The sequence below is a fragment of the Lepisma saccharinum genome, chromosome 3 (genome assembly GCF_977018435.1).
Source record: "Lepisma saccharinum chromosome 3, izLepSacc3.1, whole genome shotgun sequence".
Taxonomy (NCBI): domain Eukaryota; kingdom Metazoa; phylum Arthropoda; class Insecta; order Zygentoma; family Lepismatidae; genus Lepisma; species Lepisma saccharinum.
In genome coordinates this window covers 17,184,877-17,207,977 of record NC_139231.1, presented here as the reverse complement: position 1 = coordinate 17,207,977, position 23,101 = coordinate 17,184,877, and the positions used below count along the sequence as shown (strand labels likewise).

At 38.0% G+C, this 23,101-nt stretch overlaps 1 protein-coding gene across 4 annotated transcripts in view; it reads left to right on the top strand.

Moving 5' to 3' along the window:
• The first annotated feature begins 2,612 nt into the window (after positions 1-2,612).
• Positions 2,613-23,101, top strand: part of LOC145985713 (calpain-5-like) — a 172,851-nt gene continuing 152,362 nt past the window's right edge. For 2 of the 4 annotated variants that reach the window (XR_014441435.1, XM_083119774.1), the window contains exons 1-3: positions 6,952-7,181; positions 12,483-12,695; positions 17,307-17,447. Coding sequence is in view for 3 of the 4 variants with exons in the window: in XM_083119774.1 (XP_082975900.1) it covers positions 12,495-12,695; positions 17,307-17,447 (342 nt within the window). In the remaining variant the exon portion in view is untranslated. Of the gene's footprint in view, positions 2,784-6,951; positions 7,186-12,482; positions 12,696-17,306; positions 17,448-23,101 lie in introns of those variants that run through there. The other 2 variants (XM_083119775.1, XM_083119777.1) reach the window with 2 other exon arrangements.

Sequence of the window (23,101 nt, the reverse complement as noted above, 5' to 3'; positions counted from 1 at the left end):
TGCGGAGGCCGGCACAAACACACAGACACCCTCCCCCTCCCCACACACACACATACACACACACACATATATACCGCGTGAGGCACCTAAAAGTACCACCTGAAATAGCGAAGAAACCAGAAACAGTAGCGATGTGAGGTTTGCGGGAAACAATAATATCAAATGGGGCTCGTAAATCGGAGGTATGGAGTGAGTCGAAAAATATCGACAAATGGGACATCTGGAGCAAAGTCATATTTTTTTAAATGGAACGATAAAAATAGCATGCATAATATAAAAGAGCACACGCAGAGAAATACAACGCCGTTGTTCTCATGCATCGACTGCACATAGGAACGAAGATATGGCCATGTGAAAATATGTAAACAAACTAACAAGTGGCCCACTTGACCGTCAGTACCACGGCATGTACAAGTATGAGATGTCGGAAGCCATTGGACAAGATGAAGACAGAACGTGTTAAAGGAGAAAAAATACAGTAGACATCGTCAGCACCATGTATTTGACAGTATTACAGCATAATGAAAATGACCATGACAGTATGTCGAAGAACCACTGCGTAAGAAGCAAAAACCTGTCAAAGTGTGTGTTCAAAGTGGTGGCCGTCAGCTGCGATACAGGCAACGAGGCGCCCACGCAAAGATCATTGCACAGAACGTAGCATCTCGTAGGGAATGTCCCTACAGGCCGCAGTAATGCTTTGTTGTATATCCTCTGGAGTTATTGGCACATCCCGGTAGACAATGTCCTTAAGCTTTCCCCACAGGAAAAAGTCTAACGGTGACAAATCTGGGGAACGAGCCGGCCATTTGACAGGCCCTCCACGTCCAATCCAACGATTTGGAAATGTATTTTCCACACATGCTGTAGCGCGTCTTGCACTGTGAGCTGGGCACCCGTCATGTTGGTACCACATGTCCCTCCTTGTCTGAAGTGGTATGTCATCCAATAGTACACGCAGTTCATGTTGTAAAAACTGTATGTATCGGTCAGCATTCAGTGTCCCTTGTATAAAAAAGGGCCAATGAGATGTTCACCCACTATACCACACCACACGTTCACACTCCATGGGCGCTGGCGTTCCACTTGGCGAAACCAATGTGGATTTGTCACCGACCAATAGTGCATGTTCCTTAGGTTGACATTTCCATGATTTGTAAAAGTTGCCTCGTCAGTGAAGAGGATACGTGACAAATCGGGTGTGTCGTGTCGTAACAACCATGTGCAAAACCGAACACGGTCCACAAAATCATTCCCGTGAAGTTCCTGATGGAGGGAGATATGATATGGGTGAAACTTGTGTGTGTGCAGAATGCGCAATACACTTCGCTGACTCATCCCAGCATCCCTGGCAATTTCACGGGAGCTAACGTGCGGATTCACAGAAACAGCGGCGAGAACATTTGTTGCACCTGCCTCACCTGTAGTTGGCTTGTTCCGCACACGTGCTCGTGGTGTTACACTTCCGGTGTCTCTTAATTTAATAAATAACTTACCAAACAGACGTCGAGATGGCTGTCGTCTGTCCGGATATCTCTCTGCGTACACACGGTAGGCTTCTGAGGCATTCTTTCGGCATTCACCATAAATCAGGATCATGTCCGCTTTTTTTATGTTTGTGAACACCATAATCTTCGCTCTTACCACTACGACTGCTTGCTATGAACTAACAGGATCTCGTGGACCTGCTATCAAAACTTGCTCTGCGTAAAGGCAGTTCTGTCAGGCACCTGAGAAGTCTTACTTGCCGTGGTACTGACGGTCAAGTGGGCCACTTGTTAGTTTGTTTACATATTTTCACATGGCCATATCTTCGTTCCTATGTGCAGTAGATGCATGAGACCAACGGCGTTGTGTTTCTCTGCGTGTGCTCTTTTATATTATGCATGTTATTGTATATCGTTCCATTTAAAAAAATATGACTTTGCTCCAGATGCCCCATTTGTTGATATTTTTCGACTCACCCCATACCTCCGATTTACGAGCCCCATGTGATATTATTGTTTCCCGCAAACCTCACATCGCTACTGTTTCTGGTTTCTTCGCTATTTCTGATGGTACTTTTAGGTGCCTCACGCGGTGTGTGTGTGTGTGTATATATATATATATATATATATATATATATATATATATATATGTAAGAGAAATATTACATTCGGAATGGATTTATCATGCAGTTTCTGTCTTTCAAAAATACAGTTTGCTGCTTGTAACACAGGTAATAATAATAATAATAACAACAACAACAACAATGTTGTTCTTATTGTTATTATTACAATTTTTGTTGTTATTATTATTATTATATTTATCCTGATTCTTGCTTGCCCCACCCAGACAAACATTCGTGGTTGCGCCTCTGCTCTTACATGCCTTTATTAATTATTATTAATGTTTATTAATGGAGACAATGGTCGAAGGGAGGGAGGGGGTGTTTCATTTTTACCATTCATGTATTGGACTTTTTCTTTTTTGGAGGGAAAGGAATTCATTTCGCATATGATATTAGAACGACGTATTTTATAGCAGCCAATAAACACACTCCTTCAATCTCTACCTTAACCTTATGTTATAAAATCTAGCTTCTGTCATAATGAATATAACCAGAACCTGCTTGCTGAAGAACCAAGGCTCATCTGTAGATAATTCTGAAGGACTTATAGAGAAATGCACGAGCAGATATATGTGCCACGATCTATTAATGTTGATTCATTCAATTTTACTTTTCTACAAGTTAAATGAGTGTTTTGTTAGCCTACTTTCCGGATCCTGACAAAACAAAATGAGTGAGTACAACTTGTACAATACAATTCTACTTTCCTAGCTGACCTTGTTTCGCATTGCATTACTACCTAATCACGTCGTTCCTGTCGCTTTCTATACCTTAGCAGGTGTACAGTTCCCGCCACTTGTTGGCCTCCCGTTTGCTGGCAGCCATCGCACCAGTGCAGTGCTATCAGTACGTGCTTTGTTTTCCCCCAGACAGAGCTTGACTGATTGATTTGATTTATTTTACTTCGCATTTCTTCCACTTTTGGCTAATCGCGAAGATGGCGATGAGTAATGATATGATGAAACGGATGAAGGAACACCCAGGTCGGGATTGGAACGCTGGACCTCTGGCGTCGTAGCCAGAGATTGACGTTCACTTTCTGGGGGGAATTTGAACACTGGGTTGCCACGTCCACAGCCAAGAGGAGGGGAAGACAACCGACACACAGGAAACAGGTATTTCAGACGGCGGCCGTCTAAGGGCTTGAATAGCTCATTGATATTATTTATATCAATATAAGCTGAGGATAATTTTTGTGTTGCATTTTTAGTTTTGTTATTATTTGTAGAATCGTTATTTGTAGAATCGCCACCCCCATTAGGCCAGCAACTGGACCTACAGTTTAAAGTGGGATCTGAATCACTGCACAATGTTTCTCGACTGGGAATCTAACCTGAAACTCCCTGGTTACCAGGCATAAGCATTAGTCACTGTGCAAGGACGTATTAATGGGGAGGGTCCAGGAGTTCCGGACCCCCCCCCCCGAAATGCCTAGCAAGTACACAAATTAAATAATGAAAATGTACTTCTTTAGTATTTGTTGTATAATCGATGCTTATTTATTTCCTCTGAACCCACCGGAAGGAAAAGATTATATTACGATCATACAGCTTCGAAGGACAGTAGTACCAATACAAAACATACTTATGTAAAAAGTAAAGTGCTCCCCTGTGCTTTGCCCCACGCCATGAAAGCATAGTATAGGGGGCGTGGAGTTAGGGCCCCACACTTTCTTGATCACAGCCGAAGACCAGTAATAAAAGTAGAATAGTAGAAATAATAATAATTATTCCAACTTTTATAAATGTTATACAATAAATAATTACTAAACAAATGAAATAAACAAATTTTATTCTAATTTTTTAAATTTATTTATTAATGCTATTCGATCTACAATTCGATTGCATATCCAGCACAACAGTTACAATACTGAAATGCACAGTTATTGTATTTTATTATTGACTCTTGCAAGTGTCTTTCAAGAAAATACTTTAGAAGTTAGTAAGAATTTCACTAATAAATTTTACATTGATTACATTAAATTATAAAAATATATTTTTTTGGAATTCTGGATGATTATAAATAGTTTCAATTTTTAAATATAGTTAACACATGTTCGACACGTAAAATATTTTCATTTGAATTACTCCGCTGATGTAGTGCCGACTATAGAGCCTATTCCCTCGTGTGTGTCCAGTCTTTTCGCTTTACTGCCTGCATTCACTTTTTTTTTTTTTTTTTTTTTTTTTTTTTTTGTGTGTGTATCGGATCTGTCTGAAAACTGCACAAATACCAGAGAAAAAATATTAGTTCCCAACCTCGTGTTATAACCAAAAGCCACACAATGATCATCGCCTTTTCTTAAAACACTGCCTTTTCACCTTTGAACTCCATGTTACTCTATTGAAAACCGGAAGCAAAGTTCCCGCGCGCGCCAAGGAAGCACAGAAATGTAAACATCCGGTGAATAGCCCCCATATCGCCGCTACTTTGGAATCTATAAAGTTGCGTATTGGTAAATAAGTACAACTTTATGAGTTAAATATTTCGCTACCACGCTAACACTTAATATCCTTCATAGCCTTCAAATTTTCAGATTTATTTTTTTTATTTATAATGGCGTTCGCAACAATAAAAATGAATGATGAAGTGATAAATGTGGCAACCATGTTTCCCAAGCTATGGGAAAATTGCAGAAATAATATACGTACTTAAACTTCTCAATTTTTAGAAAACGGTAACTGAAAAATATTTTTGTATTTGAAAAATCAAAGTACGCGTATTATGCCATTTCAAATATCCTTTTTATATACATTTTAAAAGGAATATATCTAAAGTTGGAAAACGTAACCCCCAGCCCCAATAAAATATGACACCCCTCCTCTGTAGATGAAGGAATAATCACAAAGAAACTCGTACCAGCTCAATGGCCAAGCACGTCACCCATTCATCTCATCTTATCGTTATCACCATTCATCCTCATCTTCGCGATTAGCGAAAAGTAGCAGAAAAAAGAAGTAAAAATAAAACAAATACACACATGCGTGTTTGTGTATTTTAAGGTGAATTTCCACATCTTGGTTTGATCGCTACGATGGGGATGAATATGAAATGATGAAATGAAGAATGAGACAAACATATTGCTATATCTATGCCTTACTATGGTTCGAACTGGAGCCTCTGGATTCCTAGAGTGTTCTGCTGACCAATCTGTCATGGAGACCAGGGCCGGATTAGGACGAAATTGGGCCTGATGCTTGAAATCTTGGGTGAACAATAAACACAACGACGTTATAGTTACGTCACAGCGCAAAGAATAATAGTAGGTGTATAATCAGTAACGCTGTGTCTAGGGCTCCAAATTTCATTCTAAGATTTATTTTCAGGTTAATATAGCAATAGAAAAATGTTCAGTTTTCGAAAAATTCTCGTCTGTTTTCATCTGGGCCTATTTCAGAAATGGGCCTAATGCTGCAGCATCAATAGCACCCACCTTAATCCGGCAGGTGGGATTTACTTAAACCTTTCCTTCCAATCCTACTCTCTCTCTCTCTCTCTCTCTCTCGATTCTGGATATATATTAAGAATACCGGAAGCATGGGCGTCCAAAAGGGGGGACAAGGGGGGCCGTGGCCCCCCTGGAAAATGAAAATCAACCAAAAATTATGTATTTCGCACAGAAAATTTCATTTTAGCCACAATAATATGTGTTAATTATTGCATGAACACCATAAATTCAAATTTAAGCAATGTTTTTTTTAGGGAACAACACTCTTTTGGGGGAAAATGTGACTTGTTTGCCCCCCCTGGAAAAAAATATATTCCTTGCCCCTCCCTGGAAAAAATCCTGCGGACGTCCATGACCGCAAGTATCTCCGATTACTTTCAAATTCGGCATACTCACTAATTTTGGCCTCGTAATCACGAATCTGCAGTTAAAAATTGGCGGTCACGTCTAGAAATTGCGAAATAAGCTTGTCAATTACCGCTATGCAATAACATGGAAACCATCTTACTCGCATGTGAGAAAATGGCGTCTTGCGTAAAGTTGAAAAATACCTTTACCACACGAACCATTCACGTAAGGTTAGCTTAGGTTAGGCAAGCATAGTAGAAATTAAGGGTGATCGTAAACATAGTTTTGAAACGCTAATCATTGCAAAAAATAATTGTTTTCTTCATAAATCAATGGTGTTTTGTCCGTTCACGGACCCACTTTTCTCGACTTATTTCTCAATTTCTAGACGTGACCGCCATATTTTAACTGCAGATTCGTGTTTACGAGGTCAAAATTAGTGACTATGCCGAATATGAAAGCAATTGAAGGTCCTTCCGGTATTCTTTATTTGCTCCCGATTCTGTTACGGTTATATCCTTGGTAAAATTAATTACTTGCATGAAAATATGCCCACGTACACGACCCCCGCCCCCTCTCTCTCGCACACATAGAGGCCTTAAAAATGGTTTGACTTTACGATTTTTCAGGTGTTCTGTTGTGTTCGTCTCATCTAATAATCTTTTACCTTCATTGATGCGTGTCGAAGTGTGGAAAAAATAATGTTAGAGAACTAAAGACATGGATGCCTTTTTTGATGAATTCGACATGAATTTCTTCGTCTGCCATCCACAGTTAACTTGGAAAGGTACGGGAAAGCAATAAAAAGGAACATGTTATAAGCATTGTTTCCCAAGAGTTATAATTATAATTGCCTCCAAGGCGATAAACCTGTAAGAGCCCCCCCCCCTATTGACGTCATCCTAGCAGAAACTATTCACGCTCGCAGTAATTTTAGCACGGGAAGCCGTGTAAGAATGTGCTGCTAAGTTTTTCATACCCGTGCAAGCTGTAAGTAATTTTTCATATAAACAAACCTTCTTTTGTCACGTGACGTCTTCCAATTCGAACATGCCTGCGAATAGAGTTGTGGAACATTCGGTGATAGAAAACTTACTTTTCGATGAGGAAAATTTTGATATTCATAACGGAAATGAACAGAGTGATTCATCATATAAAACAAAATCCTTCATGTCAGTACAAAGTATTTTCAACACATAAGAAGTGACGCAGCCAGCAGCTGCGGGAGTATGATACAGGAATGCTTCAAGAATATCATACGAAACAGAACTACGAGTAAGTGAGTTCCTATTTGATTTTAAAATAAAGTTTGTGTGTGTGTGTGTTTGTGTGTGTATATATATATATATATATATATATATATATATATAGATAGATAGATAGATAGATAGATAGATAGATAGACACACACACAGTTGATCAACAGTGGGATCCTAACCAGTGCCCCACCTAAAAATATTTGAAAGTAAATACGTAATGGAATTTAGGTGCATGTGGGTGCGTTAAACATCAGTGTAAAAATATATATTATTGTGGTCGATATATACATAAAGATACATGTGCATGTGTCAAAACTTAAAATAAATTATACCAACCACAAAAAAGTACATTTTTTACATTAGCATAGTGGTAATATATGATGAGAAGGATCCTTCCCTTTGGTTTCAAATTTTCATCCTTTAAGAGAGCTTTCAGTTTGAAGCAACACATGTCATTTGTGTTGTCAATCGGACTGGACGTTTTCCACAACACCGTGCATATTTTGATGTGTGTATTGATAGCGTACAGTGAATGTATTTTTGGTATAATTTAACAATACAGGGAGTTTCTCCAATTTGTTTGAAATGTCGGATACTTACTAACTTGGGTCTCCTAATCACGAATCTGCACTTAAAATTTGGCGCTCACGTATAGAAATTCCTGAATTATGCCTAGCCCTACGGACCATTGGCGCGTGGTTAGGTTAGGTTAGGAAACATAGTTAAAAAAAATTAGGGTCGTAGTAATATCAGCAATATATGTATTTCGTTCTTTAAGTATTCGAAACGGAAAATCTTGCGATAAATAATGAGCAATTGTGCATTGTCGGTTTCGATGACTGACCCTCTTATTTTGCAAGTTTGACACGTGAGCGCCAAATTTTAACTTCAGATTCGTGATTGGGAGCCCTAATTTAGTGAGCATGCCAAATTTCAAACAAAATGGAGAAATTCCCAGTATTGTAAAATCGCTCCGTATTTTTTTGTACCGACTGGAAGTGCCCGTGTTGCTAGTCAGTTGGGTCAGAAGTAGGGTTGCCATATTTCTAAAATAAAAAAAAAGGGGACATACAGATTATATAGGCATGGATATAGTTAAATTTATTTTTTAAACATTACAAAATAAATTGCTGTTTAAAGCATTGTTAATCCCTAATTTTTAACATTTTGACAAAATATATTAATATTTGAGTGAACTCTTGGCGTTAGGAGGACATTTTTTTTCGATGCATTACTATAAAATTCAGAACATGACTTATTCTCATTCACTTATTATTTCTTTAGCTAAATATGGGACAAGTGGACGTCCCGAGAACATTTTCCAGGATACCGGGACATTTCTTTAAAAAGGGACAATCCCGTATATCAGGGTGCGAAATTTCCGATCGCCAGGTCGCCATTGGCGACCAAAAGTTTTGGGCTGGCGACTAAAATTTAATTGTTTCAAATGTGTGTCAAACACGCCTCAAGACTTCACCCCTTGAGAGAAACGGCAGAAGTTATAGAAGAAATTCTAAAACTGAGTGATATCCACACTATTAGGTGGTTAGCCAGGAAAGAACGTGCAATAAGAGCTCTCTTGCAATCATGGAAAGCTGTTGTGACCCATCTTGAACAGGTGGCCCATAGAAGAGACAATGATGGCGCTAAAGCTAAGGATTTGCTGAAAAGTTTGAAGCAATTTAAATTTGTTAAGCTTCTGTACTTCCTTTTGGATTTCTACGGGAAATTGAACCCTTTAAGCGTGGCACTACAAAATAAGAATATTTTGATTTCATCTCTGAAAATAAGAATTGAACACTGTATTTCAGTTTTGGCTTACCTGGAATCTAATGTTGGACCATGCGAACAAGATTTATTGGACCATGTATCCATTTCAGGGAAGATAAGGGATGTGCAAGAGTTTCAGACTGTTAGAGGAAACTTAATTAACAATGCGAACTTGTACATCACAGAAACATTGCCGTCTATGTCAACAGATGCGATTGCATCTCTGCATGTTTTCGACACCTTGGGTTGGCCTCCCAAAGAAAATATTCTTCAGTTTCGGATAGAAGAAATAAAGAAGCTCTACATATACTTGAACCCGAGCCTTTATAATGAGAAAATGGATGTTATGTCAGCAGAGTGGACAGAATACAAACTTTTGTTTCCTTCTCCAGCTTTGAATCAGACGCTGGAGAAGATCCACAGTGTGGAGTGTTCAGCAAGATTCCCCAATTTGCTCCAGATTTTGACATTTTGTTCTGTTCTACCAATGAGCACAGCCTCATGTGAGGGAGGTTTCAGCTGTCACAACAGACTCAAGACTACTTACAGGAACTCTCTGAAGACTGAGACACTGGATGATTTGCTCAGAGTTTTCGTAAACTGACCCCCCCTCATCCTCACTGTCAGAGTTTGACCCAGCAGCTGCGATTGATAAGTGGTACTTCAGTGCAGAAGGACAGCGCTACACAAACATTAATTCCTAACTTTTTTTAATAATTGCTCACATTTTTATTATTTATGAATATAAAATAGTGGCGACCAAAGATTTTAGTCCGGCGACTAATTTCAAACTTGAAATTTCATGCCCTGCCGTATATACAGTCTGGCAACCCTAGTCAGGAGTAGATAAATATTGCACGCTCAGTCATCGTGGTGCCTGAACTCAACCAGGGCCTGAGTTTTTAAAATTCAGTTCTAAATTAGCTAACTAACTAACTCTGTAGCCTTCTTAAACCCGAAGGTTCATGGCTGCAGCAACACAGGCCTTCCATCTTTCCCTATCTTGAGCAAGATCTATATACTCTTTTCCATCCCTACCAATTTCCCTTAGGTCCATCTCAACGTTGTCCCTCCATCTTCGTCTTGGCCTTCCTACAGGTCTCTTACCATCAGGTTTCCCAACAAGAATCCTGTAAGCTCCTCTTTCCTCTCCCATTCGTGCCACATGGCCTGCCCACCTAAGTCTTCTTGATTTAATTATTCTAATAATATCTGGACATGAATACAAATTATGTAGTTCTAAATTATGTAACCTTCTCCACTCACCTGTCTCCTCATCCCTTTTAGGTCCAAAAATTTTTCTAAGGATCTTATTTTCAAATACTCTCAATTTATGTTCCTCTTTCAATGTAAGCGACCAAGTTTCACATCCATATAATACTACAGGCAAAATTACTGTTTTGTATATTTTAACTTTTAGTTTTTTAGATATTAAACGAGAAGACAAAAGTTTATGAAGAGAGAAGTAACATGCATTTCCTGAATTAAGCCTACTTTTTATTTCCTCTTTAATATAATTTTAATTTGTTAATATTACTCCTAAGTATTTGAATTTGGAAACTGGTTCAAACGAGTTGTTATCAATAATTATATTTTGATTATTACCTAACACTTGGTTTCGGCCTGTAAGCATATATTTAGTTTTCTCTTTGTTAACTTCCAAACCTATCTCTTTAGCAGTTTTGAAAAATATTTTAGCATTATTCTTAATTGTATTCACATCATCCCCCAGTAAGTCTACATCCTCTGCATATGCTAACAACTGAGTCACGCCATTTAATTTTAGTCCTTCTTTAAGTTTCTTTTACCTTCCTAACAGCATATTCTAAGGCAAAATTAAAGAGCAATGGTGATAATGCATCTCCTTGTTTTAACCCATCATGAATTGTAAATTTGTCAGACATATTAATACCCACATGAATTTTACTTTCTGTTTCACTGGTGCATATTTTTATCATACTAACAAGCTTCTTAGGTATTCCAAACTCTACTAATATATTATATAATTTATCTCTTTTGACCGAATCATATGCTTTTTTGAAATCAATGAATAGCTGATGGACATTTTGATTATATTCCCACTTTTTTTCAAGTGTCTGTCTGATGTGAAAAATCTGATCTGTAGTTGATGTGTTACGTTTAAATCCACATTGATAATCACCTATAATTTCATTGGCATATGGGGTTAGTCTTTTTAAAATAATGTTAGACAATATTTTGTATGTTGTTGAGAGTAGAGAAATGCCACGGTAATTATTGCAGTTCATTTTATCACCTTTTTTAAACACAGGAACAATTATGGATTCTTTCCACTATTGAGGGATTTCTTTTTTATTCCATATTAAACATATTAATTTATGAATTTGACATATTAATGAATTTCCACCATATTTAATTAACTCAGCTGGTATTAAATCAACGCCAGATGCTTTGTTATTCTTTAGCCTTTTAATAGCATCTTTAACTTCAGTGAAGTTAGGTTCTGGAACTAAAGGTTCTGCTGTGTGTACTTCATTTACTTCTGATTTATCTCCTACATGGACATTTGGTTCTAAATTAGTATTTTTTAATATTTGGGGAATGTTTATGAATATTTCCATTACTTTTTATTTATATAACGAGTACAGTATGTGTTTTTTTATTTGTTGTGTGTTTTCTGTATCACATGTATCTATAAATCAGAATAATAAACATGCCATTATTAATTTTTTCACAATAGCCGAATTTTAAAAACTAGAGTGATATGGTAGTCGGCCATATGTTTTGCATTCATGCTTAGACCATATTTGCAAAGAAAGAAAGAAAGAAAGAAAAATGCTCCTGGGGAAAAAGTGGCTAGTGTTATTTTTAGTTTTGTCTACCACCTTGTTGCCTATCTTGAAAGCTACCCATGGTACTATATATACGTGTAGATATATAGAGAGAGTCAAATAAAAATCTTATAATTTAATATATATAATAGACTGTATACAGGTCAAATTTACATTAGGTATCAACTGTTAATTTACAAAACGATCTCAAGGGTGCAACACTGATCAAGTGAGCTTCCAACCATTTTCAACATTTTTAAAGATGGCGCCTCCTTCACACACATGCACCAGTGAAGAGCAGTGGTTTCTTGCCCTCTGAAAGCCTGAAACTTATAGAAATTCTCTGGCAAATGAAAACTCAATATCTCTATGCATGATTTGCATGCCAGCAAATTTTCGAATATGAGGAGAAGTATGACAATGGCTTCAGTTTGCAGGCAGATGGCTGAAAGGATCTTCGCAGTAGCTCGCTCATAAGTGACTGTGCGTGCATCCCATTTTTATTCCTAAGATATACAGGCACTAACTCAAGACTTGAAAATATATGTGGATCAGCGATGGATATATATACTAAAATGCAGCAAACTCGTCCAACTCTACATGCAGAAACTCTACTAGATAAAAATTGAAAACAAATGAAGGTTTTCATTTGACTGTCCCTCATAGTATGCCAAATATGAATTTAAAATGCAAAATATGAACATATGTTAACTTCTGAATTTCTATGTAATATTCAGTTCCTATATAAGATGCCAGGACGAAAATTTCCCAGCAAACTGAACCGGACTCATAGGCATAGTTCATGCTTCAAAGGACAGAGATTCACCGTGCTGGATGAGAAGCACACGAGACTCAGATCCATGTTTGTTGATCCCCTGTTTGGGACTGTGAAGGCAAGCATCTCCCCCTCTGGGGTGTTTCAAGGAACTGTGGAGTGGAAAAGGCCTAGAGTAAGTGTTTAGTGTGATTGCCACTAAATTATAATTAGAGCTGTTACAAGTACTAAAGTAACTTTCAAACTTACTTTATTCTAAATGAGCTTTAACTCATATAACATGTTTTATGCATGAATTTACAAATAGGAACTTCTTTTACTTTCGCAGATCACCCCAAAATAGTAACATTACTTTTCATTAAGATGTCATTATCCTCACAAATGGTAAAGTAGAAAAAATATAATGGTTATGAAATTTTCAAAGTAAACCCTATGCTTTGAAATGGAGAAGAAGTATTCATTTCTCTCTCTATTAAAAAAAAAACAACACATGTTAAATATTGTTGAGCCAAAAAGGTGTCTAAGATATGATGATTGTCAGAGATTATACACTATCATGTCCTAGGTTTTCTAAAATAAATATGTTTGAGCACATGCACTTTTTTCTGCAATAACAGTGTTATATATACGATACAATTTTAAAAATCTTTGCATTTTTTCATGTGAACATTTGGTTCAAGATATGATAGAAATCTGGCCAAATTAAAATTACTTTCATGGGAAATCATCAGGAAAAGTTAATGCAAGGCTCCTCTGTTTCAAAAATTATCTGTTACAGTTACACTTACTTATTTAAAAAAGTAACTCTTTACAGTAGTGTATTACTTTGATGAAAACATCAAAGATATCAGGAGGAGGCTGTAGGAGTGATGCCACCTTACAATGCAAACACACTCCCTTGGCATTTAAGTGAACTTGTGCCCTAAAAATAAACATTTGTCAAGTGATATTTAGAATTACAAAATGTGACAATATATTCTCACCCTTCTATTATTTTTTTTTATATATATCTGAGAATCTTACTGTATGCAAGATAACACAACTTCAATGCATTTTGAAGCGAGAGTGTATGGAGTAAAAAATGACTACTAAATTTTTAAGAATATTTTGGAATTGAGTGATGATTGGGTGTGAGGCTGACATCTTTTAGGAAATATATAAAAAGTACAAAGTTTTATGTATACTGCTGGACAAAAAAAAATGGACACTTGCATTTTTTGTGATAACGCATACATTCTGATTCGAAGGCTAACTAAATTATTGGAAATATATTCAACAGAAAACAAACTTTGAGGATGTTCTACATACATTAATAAGTTAAATTAGAACAAAAACGAAAGTTACAGAAAACTACCAAACTGAGAGCATAATTCATAAGTAATTGCAATTCAGATGTCAAATATTAAAGTGTCCGGTTTTCTTTGTCCAGCAGTATAGATACATATAATGTGAAAATTATTTGAATTACTTCTAATTTTTTTACAATATAGTGTAATGTGGGCTTTGTTTTCACCTCAATTTATAGCTAATGCTCATGTGACTTATCTCCTACGATCAAATGAAGTGGCTATTGGAAATAGTGTAGCTGACTTGGTGCCAAAGTGTGTTTAGTGAACGACTTTTGATTTCACCACCAAAGTTTTACGAGTCAGCATAGACATAGATGTTCTTTCATCATATCATCACTTCATGATGGTTGCGGTAAACGCGGTTTAAAATTACTTACGTAAAATTTAGAAGATTTCGCACTTCCGCATTGCACAATTTAATGGTTCAATCCTATTAATTTCGAAGATCCACTGTCTTCATTCACAAAAGGGTACGGCGTTTGAAGCGGAGATGGTACCGCGTCACTTCATTGTTTGTTCCCGGGAGGCGGTAGTTGGGATTTCTCCCGTTCGGTGGCGCTGGCGCACGCATCTTGGTTTGTGTCGTCTGCTTCCTGTTGTCGGGTGGCGTTGCCAGATGGGAGTTGGGGGGCTGGGCCATGCTGCTCGGCAATGTGCCATTCCTCTTCCCCGCGTGGCTGGAAGGGGGTCGAGTATGTGCACCGCATCTTTTCTTTTCCAGGTCGGGGATCTTTCTGAGGACAGGGTGCCAAGTTGGGTGTGCCTGTCCATTATCCAGGTTCAGTGCTGGTTTCTGTTGGATGATGGCATGGGTTTCTTTGATGGTGTTTTCTATGACAGAGCCTTTTGGGTGAAGTATGGATATAGAGGAGATGGTATGGTTAGTGGAGTGGAGGTGTTAGGAGAGGCCTGATTTTGGTGTGTCGTTTTTGGCATCTTTTACGTGTTCGTTAATCCGTTCTTGGACGATGCGAATGGTTCTGCCAATGTAGGTGTTGTGGTATTGGCATGTGGTCTTGTAGACACCCGGGGGATGAGAGTTTGGGTAGGTAGTATCTCTTGAAGTTGGGTAGTGCCCGTCCGATTTGGGATATGGGTTTGTGTGCCACTCGGATGTTGAAGGGTTTGAGGGTCTTGGCAAATTTGCCAGATGTGGTGGGGTGGTATGGAAAGGCGATCCATTTGGGTTTAGGATTTTGGTTCGGGTTATCTCTGTTTCTTGGGTGTCTTAGCTGGGCTTCTGTTTTTGCGCACCACATGGATAGTTGGCGCTCGGTGTAACCATTGTTTAGGCCTATTTCCGTTACGCACGCTATTTCATCATGCAGGTCATCTTCTGTGCAGCTGTGTGTGAAGGCTCTTCTGTAAAAGTTCATCCATACTCCAGCTTTCTGTTTTGGTGGGTGGTTGGATTTTGCATGGATGTTCTGGGTGCCCGAACCTGGTTTCCTGTATACGGATGTGACGAACTTGTCTTGGAGTCGTCGGATGCTGAGGTCGAGAAAGTTGAGGCGGCCATTTTGTTCCCTTTCAACGGTGAAGTTTATGTTGGGATGTATGTTATTGAGGGCAGTTAGGATATGGGTTAGGTCCTCTTCCTGTTTGTAAATGACTATGGTGTCATCGGCATATCTTTTGTATCTTATATGAGCAAACTCTGGTTGGGTGAGAATTGACTTCTCGGCCACATGCAGCACTATGTTGGATAGGGGTGCAGAAAGGGGGTTGCCCATCGCTAGGCCCCCTGTCTGGTGGAAGAAACTGTCCTCGAACTGGAAATAGTTGTGGGTGAGGCAGGCTTGTAGAAGGTTGCAGATTTCATCAGTTACAAATGGAGGCGTGCTATTGCTGAGTAGCCATGTTCTGGTGGAGTCAAGTGCAAGGCTGATTGGAATGGAGGAGTACATGTCCACTACGTCTATGCTGGCTAGTTTGCAGTTGTTGGCTTTGACAAAAGAGGTGACAAATTCTTTTGCTTCAAGGCTGTTTTTTAGGCAGTAGGTGAGTTTGTCATTGTGGGCGGTCAGTTTCTGGAGGAGCCATTTGGTCAGGTGGACACTGGGTTGATTGAAACCGGCCACTATGATTCTCAAGGGGGTTTCTGGTTTGTGAGTTTTTGGTATGCCGTATGCACAGGGAAGGCTGGGGTGGGTGTTCCTTAGTTTCTTCTTTTCAGTATCTTGAAGGAGGGCACAGTTATCTATGGCTCGGCGGATGGCTATATTGTATCTGCTTGTGGGGTCACGTTTCAGCTTTTTGTAGCCATCAGAGTTTAGTTTTGCATGCATTTTGTCACTGTATTGGCCACTTATTCTCATGGTCACAATTAGATTAGTGGTAGAAAAGCAACACTATATATCATATTACAATCCAATAGAAATGGGCCCTGATTTCACCAGTTTTTATTACTTAGTTTAAAATAGGGCCTGGATAGTTGTGCACTTAAAATACCTAGAATATGCACTAAAATGGTGCAAAATATGCAACAACCTTTTTTAAAACGTTTTCTATGAGTTATTGCTAAAAACCTAGATGTAAACAGATATTTATTCTTTTTCACCGCATACGTTTTAACATGCGTCTCAATACGCATGTAATAAATGCAAAAGGTGCAGTTCTGAATTCTTTCACACAGTCTTGTTTACACTGCTGTTTCATGAAAGAAAAAATTACATTCCTAACAGATGATGTTTGCACTTGATTACAACATATCTCAAACCTTGAAACTCATTCTGTTTTCAGGAAGAATATTTTTATGATCAGAAATAACTAAATACTTCACAAGATGCAGTTAGACAATAAGCTAACAGTGTCTGACATGCCAAGTTCAAGATCATCTGTAGACTACCTATTGCATTGTTGTCATTTCTCTTTCAAAAAGAGTAGTTGTTGAGTGTTCCCGTTAGGATGACAATAGAAGTCTTATCTTCTTGTCTTGTAGAAGAAAGAGGAGAGTAAACAGAAGGAAATCTGAAGTTATTTTTTTAAGAAGACAATACAATTTTAGTAGTGGTTATTGGATCTAAAATATGCATGAAGTTTATACATATGATTCATGCATTTGCATATGCAATATGCAATTAAATATCAAAAATGTTTAAAATTAGGGATGGGTCAGATTAATCGGTACTTTATCAGCCGATATAGATATTTCCTACTATTTAAAAAAGTAAATGTCTAAATATGCAACTTCTTTTGCACTGCAATTTTATATCAGATCGGTTAATTTTGTATTGGTACTTTATCGGTATCAGCCCATCCCTATTTAAAATATGCATTAGTACATGCAAAATGCATAACTATCTGGGCCCTAGTTATAAACATGGTCAAGGAAAATTTTCCACTAAATTGTCAATGTATCACTGACATCCATTTTTTTTCTTCTTGTAATTATAGGTAGAAAACTAATCTCTCTTTTTTTAAAAAAAAATTGCCAGGAGTTATCTGAGGACCCTCAGTTCTTCCCAAGGAAGTGTACGGCAGAAGATCTGAGAAAAATTGTTACTGGGGAATTGAGTGGCAATGCCTTCCTCTTGGCATGCTCTGTGCTTGCCATGTTGCCTGACATGCTGGACAAGGTATGTGTAGTAATTATCTGAATTGTAGTAAACGTTGTGTGGCAGTTGATAGACAGGGGCATGGAATACGGATGGTCAAATCCAGATAAAATTTTATCCGGATATTGGATAATTTTCTATCTGGATGTGCAGATTATCCAGATATTCGGATTATTCAAAATGTTTGGATATCCGAATATGTGCATTATCCAGACAGTTTTGTCAGTTTTACAGACTAACTACTTTTTTTCTTTTATTCATCATGTTCATAATTTTACTGTATGGATTTTTTACAAATCCAACATCAAATCAGTACTATCTGGATTATCCGGATATTCAAATTATCAGGATATATGAATTACCTGGATATCAGAATTATATGGATATTTGGATATCTAGATTATCCAGATAATCCGTTGCCTCCAAAACAGATATATGATAGTTTGAAATCTGAATATTCGTTATCTGGATTTTGTGGCCGAACTTGGTATGGATTGTTCCTGTTTTTTTCCAGGATTCAACACTAATGTTGCCTAAAAATGTTTTTGCTACAAAATTATTTGAATATTTTTTCATACTTCCATACATATAAACTGTGGATCAGGCAGTGTGTCCGTCCGGTTGACTCATGGCCTTAACACTAAAGGATGTATATTTCAGTGTCTTAAGCCTGGGTATGTTTGCAGTGCTTGAAAAATTTTCTTCAAAGCTAGGCAGCAGGAAACCACCTACTACCAATTGTGCATACTACAGTATGTTTCAAAAGTCGCACAATCCAAACTTTGAAAATATATATCATGAGAGATATTTGCACCAGGTTTTATGCACTAAACTAATCCTGTAGGCTATCACTGGGTTCATAAATTTATGTTAGCATCTATCTAAATAAGAGCAATTACATTATTTTCAAATACATTGTTTATTTGCTGAAAACATCTGGGAACTGATTTTCAACATTAAACATCAACTCTTAAACAATTTGTGGGATCATTTGTTTGTGTTTGACTGGTTGTAAAACCATTGCTTTGTGAGGTACAGCAGAAGCAGGGCATTTTTATTGGAAAACCTCTTGCACATGAGTGTAAGAATGAGTAGTAAAATACTCTTCAGCAATGCACAAGCACTGCTCCAATGAATATGCCATGCTGAATGAATTAAAAAAAAAACATGCGCAGTAAAGGTGAAAGTGAGTGAAGAGAATTCAATGTAACCAGGGGCAGCCTAGGATTCTCTCAAGAGTTCAATTTCTGCACAAAATCTTGATTTTTCACGTAAATATATAGCCAATTCTTAGACACATGTTGCATGCGACTGTTGCTAATATTTCGACCTGGTAGTGTTGCCACATACGGAGATATGTCCCAAAAATGGCACTTTTCACTCAACCCATAAAATCGCCAGTCAAAAATTCATCAAATGTTGCACATGACCAATAGTGCTTGCATATGACAGAGGGACATGGCATCAGTCATCAAATGTCTAATTATGACCCTTCGATAATTTCTTACATATTTCTCTCACCTAGAAGTTCATTTCTGGAATAATTTGAATGCTGCTTTCGGTCAGTTATTAATTTATATAATTTTCTGTACGGAGTCAACTGATAATTTTAAGCATTGAAAAATATCTTGATGGACGAGGCTTTATAATGCAGAAAACCCGGTGTAAATATCTCTTACAGTTTACATGATATACATTTCCAAAGTTTTGGGTTGTGCAACTTTTGTAACACTCTGTATAAGATGTTGAGCATCACAGTATTCAAAACGTCGCTAATTTATTTGAGAAAGCAGGAAATGGGGTGTTGGGGGACAAAGGGTAAGAAATTGTTACTAACTCTATGGAATGTTCACAACGTTGATGATGATAAAAAAAAAATGCTAACTTACGCTGTACTGCAATTTGAACTTAGAATCATCAAAATTTCGTACATATTACAGCAAAAGATCACAGACGCCAGGCTGAAATTTTTAGTCGGCATGGTGACCTGGATTTTTCAAGCCCTGTATGTTTGTTTCTTTTTGTGTGTTCTTTTAACAGTTTCATCTTACCTCATTGACACATGGAATAAAATATGTTTTTGTCACTGGCATTTTTTTTTTTTTTTTTGTGTGGAAATATGCTGCATTTTCTCATGATATTTTGTCATGAGAATATCCTAGATATCCATCTCGTGTAGAAGTGGAGATCTGAGACAAGACAATACAACTTTTCGAGTTCCCGATTACAATGCAGAGAACTGTAAGTTGCAATCTGTCAGAGACTTCTGGTACATCCTGTTTATGAATATGTAAATTACATTGCATTAGAGCAGTAAAATGTTCTTCTTCTCTCTTCTCTTTCTTTCCCTTATGCCGTTAAGTGTTGGGTACCTCGTTCTGTCCATCTCATCCATTCCGTCCGGTCTCGACTCATTCTTCTTGGCCTCCCCCATGGTGCAGTGGTAGCGTCATTGCCTTGTAATCAAGGCATCCCGGGTTCGATACCCGGTGGAGGCACAAGTGGTTCGGATCCCACTTTAAAGTGTAGGTCCAATCCCGATTAGCCTTACTGTGCATAAAGTGGACTTAAAACACCAACTCAAACAAACAAACTCGACTCATTCTTCTCATTTCGTTCGTAGTTTTTCCATATTTTAGTCCTATCTTTTCTATTCTATCTTCCCATGTATTTCTTGGCCTGCCTCTTCCTCCTCTACCCTCAACCCTCATCTCCATCACTTGCTTGGCTTTCCTATCTTCATTCGTTCTATTTACATGTCCATACTACTTCAGTCATTGTCTTCTTTTATTTTACCTCTTCTCGTTTTCTTTAATTTCTTATTCTGTCTCTTCGAGTTTTCCCCACTGTTCTGAGATATTTCATCTCTATTGCTTGAAATTTACTTAGATGTTTATCTTGGAGTGCTAAGCTCTCTGTGCCATAGCCCATGATGGGAACTACAATTGAGTTGTAGAGTTGCATTTTTGTTTTTGTACTGATCTCTCTTTTTCCCACTAAAGTATTACTCATTAGATAGTATGCTGATACTGCCTTCTTTGTCCTATTCATTATCTCTTGATCAATTTTCTCACTGCTTCTTATGATAGTTCTTAAGTATTCATATGTTTCTACTTTCTCTAGTTGTTTCCCTTCGCATATTATATTCAGGGCTTCATTTTCCTTGTCCTCTTTAGTCACCCGCATGATCTTATTCTTTTCTACATTAATCTTCATGCCTTTCCTTTTAAGTTCTTCATACCATTCTTCCACTGCTTGCTGAAGTCTCTCAGGTGTATCTGATATCAATACGATATCATCGGCATATAATAGTGCTTGGATATATACTGACCTTAATCTTCACATACCTATTTTCGTTCTATGTGTTCGTCGTTTCCATATTTTAGCAATTTCATCTAAAAAGACGTTAAATAGGATTGGACGGAGGCTGTCTCCTTGTTTTATGCCTTTCTCAATGTCAAATTCACCTGAGAGTTCGCCATCTACTCTAATTGTTCCTACAGGATTATTATATACAGTTTGTATTGCATTCAATAATCTTACTGGTACTTTCGTTGCCTCCAATGCTTCCCATACATATTGCCTAGGGACTGAATCAAAAGCAGCTTTTAGGTCTATAAAAGCTATATATGTGTCCTTGTTCTTGGCAATTCTTTTTTCCATAATCGTTCTTATAGTATATACATGATCTTGTGTTTGCCTTTTAGGGCGGAATGCTGCCTGCTCCTCCTCCATATCTTCCTCCACCACTTTTCTGAGACGTCTTTCTAGTACCCTTGTGTATAATTTATAAGCGACTGATGAGAGGCATATTGCTCTGTAGTTATTACAGTCATAGCTACTGCCCTTTTTATGTAGTGGGATAATGATATTTTTTCTCCATTCATTTGGTATTTTGTTTTCCTTCCATATTCTTTGAAACATCTTGGTTAAATTCTTAACTATTTCTACACCTCCATATTTTATTAATTCTGGATTTATTCCATCTGATCCTGCTGCTTTACCTGTCTTCATCAGTTCTATTGCTTACAGAATACAGCGACCACGCAGGGTCAAATAACGCTTCGCAGGGACTTTTAGCATGCACTCCTTATCCAAACCTTCTTAACAAAATATAATATTGCGACCACGCAGGGTCGTTAAATGTGGCGACCACGCAGGGTCGTTACAACCTCCTTATGTGGGAAGAAGGAGTTTCCAAGAAGCAACTGATTTTCTACACAAAACTCCAGTAATCTCTTGCCATTCTAATTCATTGTCTTTTCTCCCCCGTAGCTTCCCATACTACCATGGGCTACCTTCTTATCTTTACCTGTTCTTGCATTTAAGTCTCCCACTATCATTACATACCGTCCCTCCATTACTTCTTTATCTACTGTCCTCTGGAGTTGTACATAAAATTCTTCCTTATCAAGCACAGAGGCATCTTCTGTTGGTGCGTATACTTGGATATATGATATTTTATATTCTATATCAAATTTAACTACAATTATTCTTGAGTTAACTGATTCCCAGCCACTGACCATTGTTTCATATTGCTGACTTGTTACAATTCCTACCCCTTCTTTTGCTCTTCTTCCCTGTCCAACACCGGATTATCTGAAGGTATATCCCTCCTCAAGCCTTTGTATGCCATTTTCTTTCTTTCTTACTTCAATAATTCCCATTACGTCTATCTTACGTATCTTCATTTCCTGTACTAATTCAACTTCTTTTCCTAATATACAACCTCTGACAATAAAGTTCGGTGAATGATCCTGAATATCGAAAGTAGGCGAATTCTTAATGAAAACTACCTTACTGTCCTTGGAAGTAGTCCCCTCCCATGGCTATGCACCATTGAGAACGGCTGTACATGTCCTGGAAACTTTTAGAAAAGTCTTCTTTCGGGATGGTGTTCAAGACCCTCGTCACGTTCCGTTGGATGTCCGGAATATCCTCAAATCTCTGACCTTTCAAAGCAATTTTGAGGCGTGGGAAGAGAAAGAAATCTGGAGGATTCAGATCCAAATTTCTTGCAATGCATTGCTACAAAGGATGAGAGCTGGTGTGTGAGGTACGACCCTGAAACGAAACGCCAAAACATGGAATGGCGTTCTCCTGCATCACCCCATCGGAAGAAGGCCAAGGCGGAAAAATTGTTGTTCCCTCCGGCAGGAATTCCTTGTGGATCATGCCATCACTGTCAAAGAAAGTGATAAGCATTGTCTTGATGCGTGATTTTTGCACCTTGACCTTCGTCCGACGGGGTGATGCAGAACACCATTCCATGCTTTGGCATTTCGTTTCAGGGTCGTACCTCACACACCAGCTCTCATCCTCTGTAGCAATGCATTGCAAGAAATTTGGATCTGAATCCTCCAGATTTCTTTCTCTTTCCACGCCTCAAAATCGCTTTGAAAGGTCAGAGATTTGAGGATATTCCGGACATCCAACGGAACGTGACGAGGGTCTTGAACACCATCCCGAAAGAAGACTTTTCTAAAAGTTTCCAGGACATGTACAGCTGTTCTCAATGGTGCATAGCCATGGGAGGGGACTACTTCGAAGGACAGTAAGGTAGGTTTCATTAAGAATTCATCTACTCTCGATATTCAGGATCATTCACCGAACTTTATTGTCAGAGGTTGTAGTTTTAATGTTCCATGTTCCCATTCTCATTTTCCTTTTCCAGT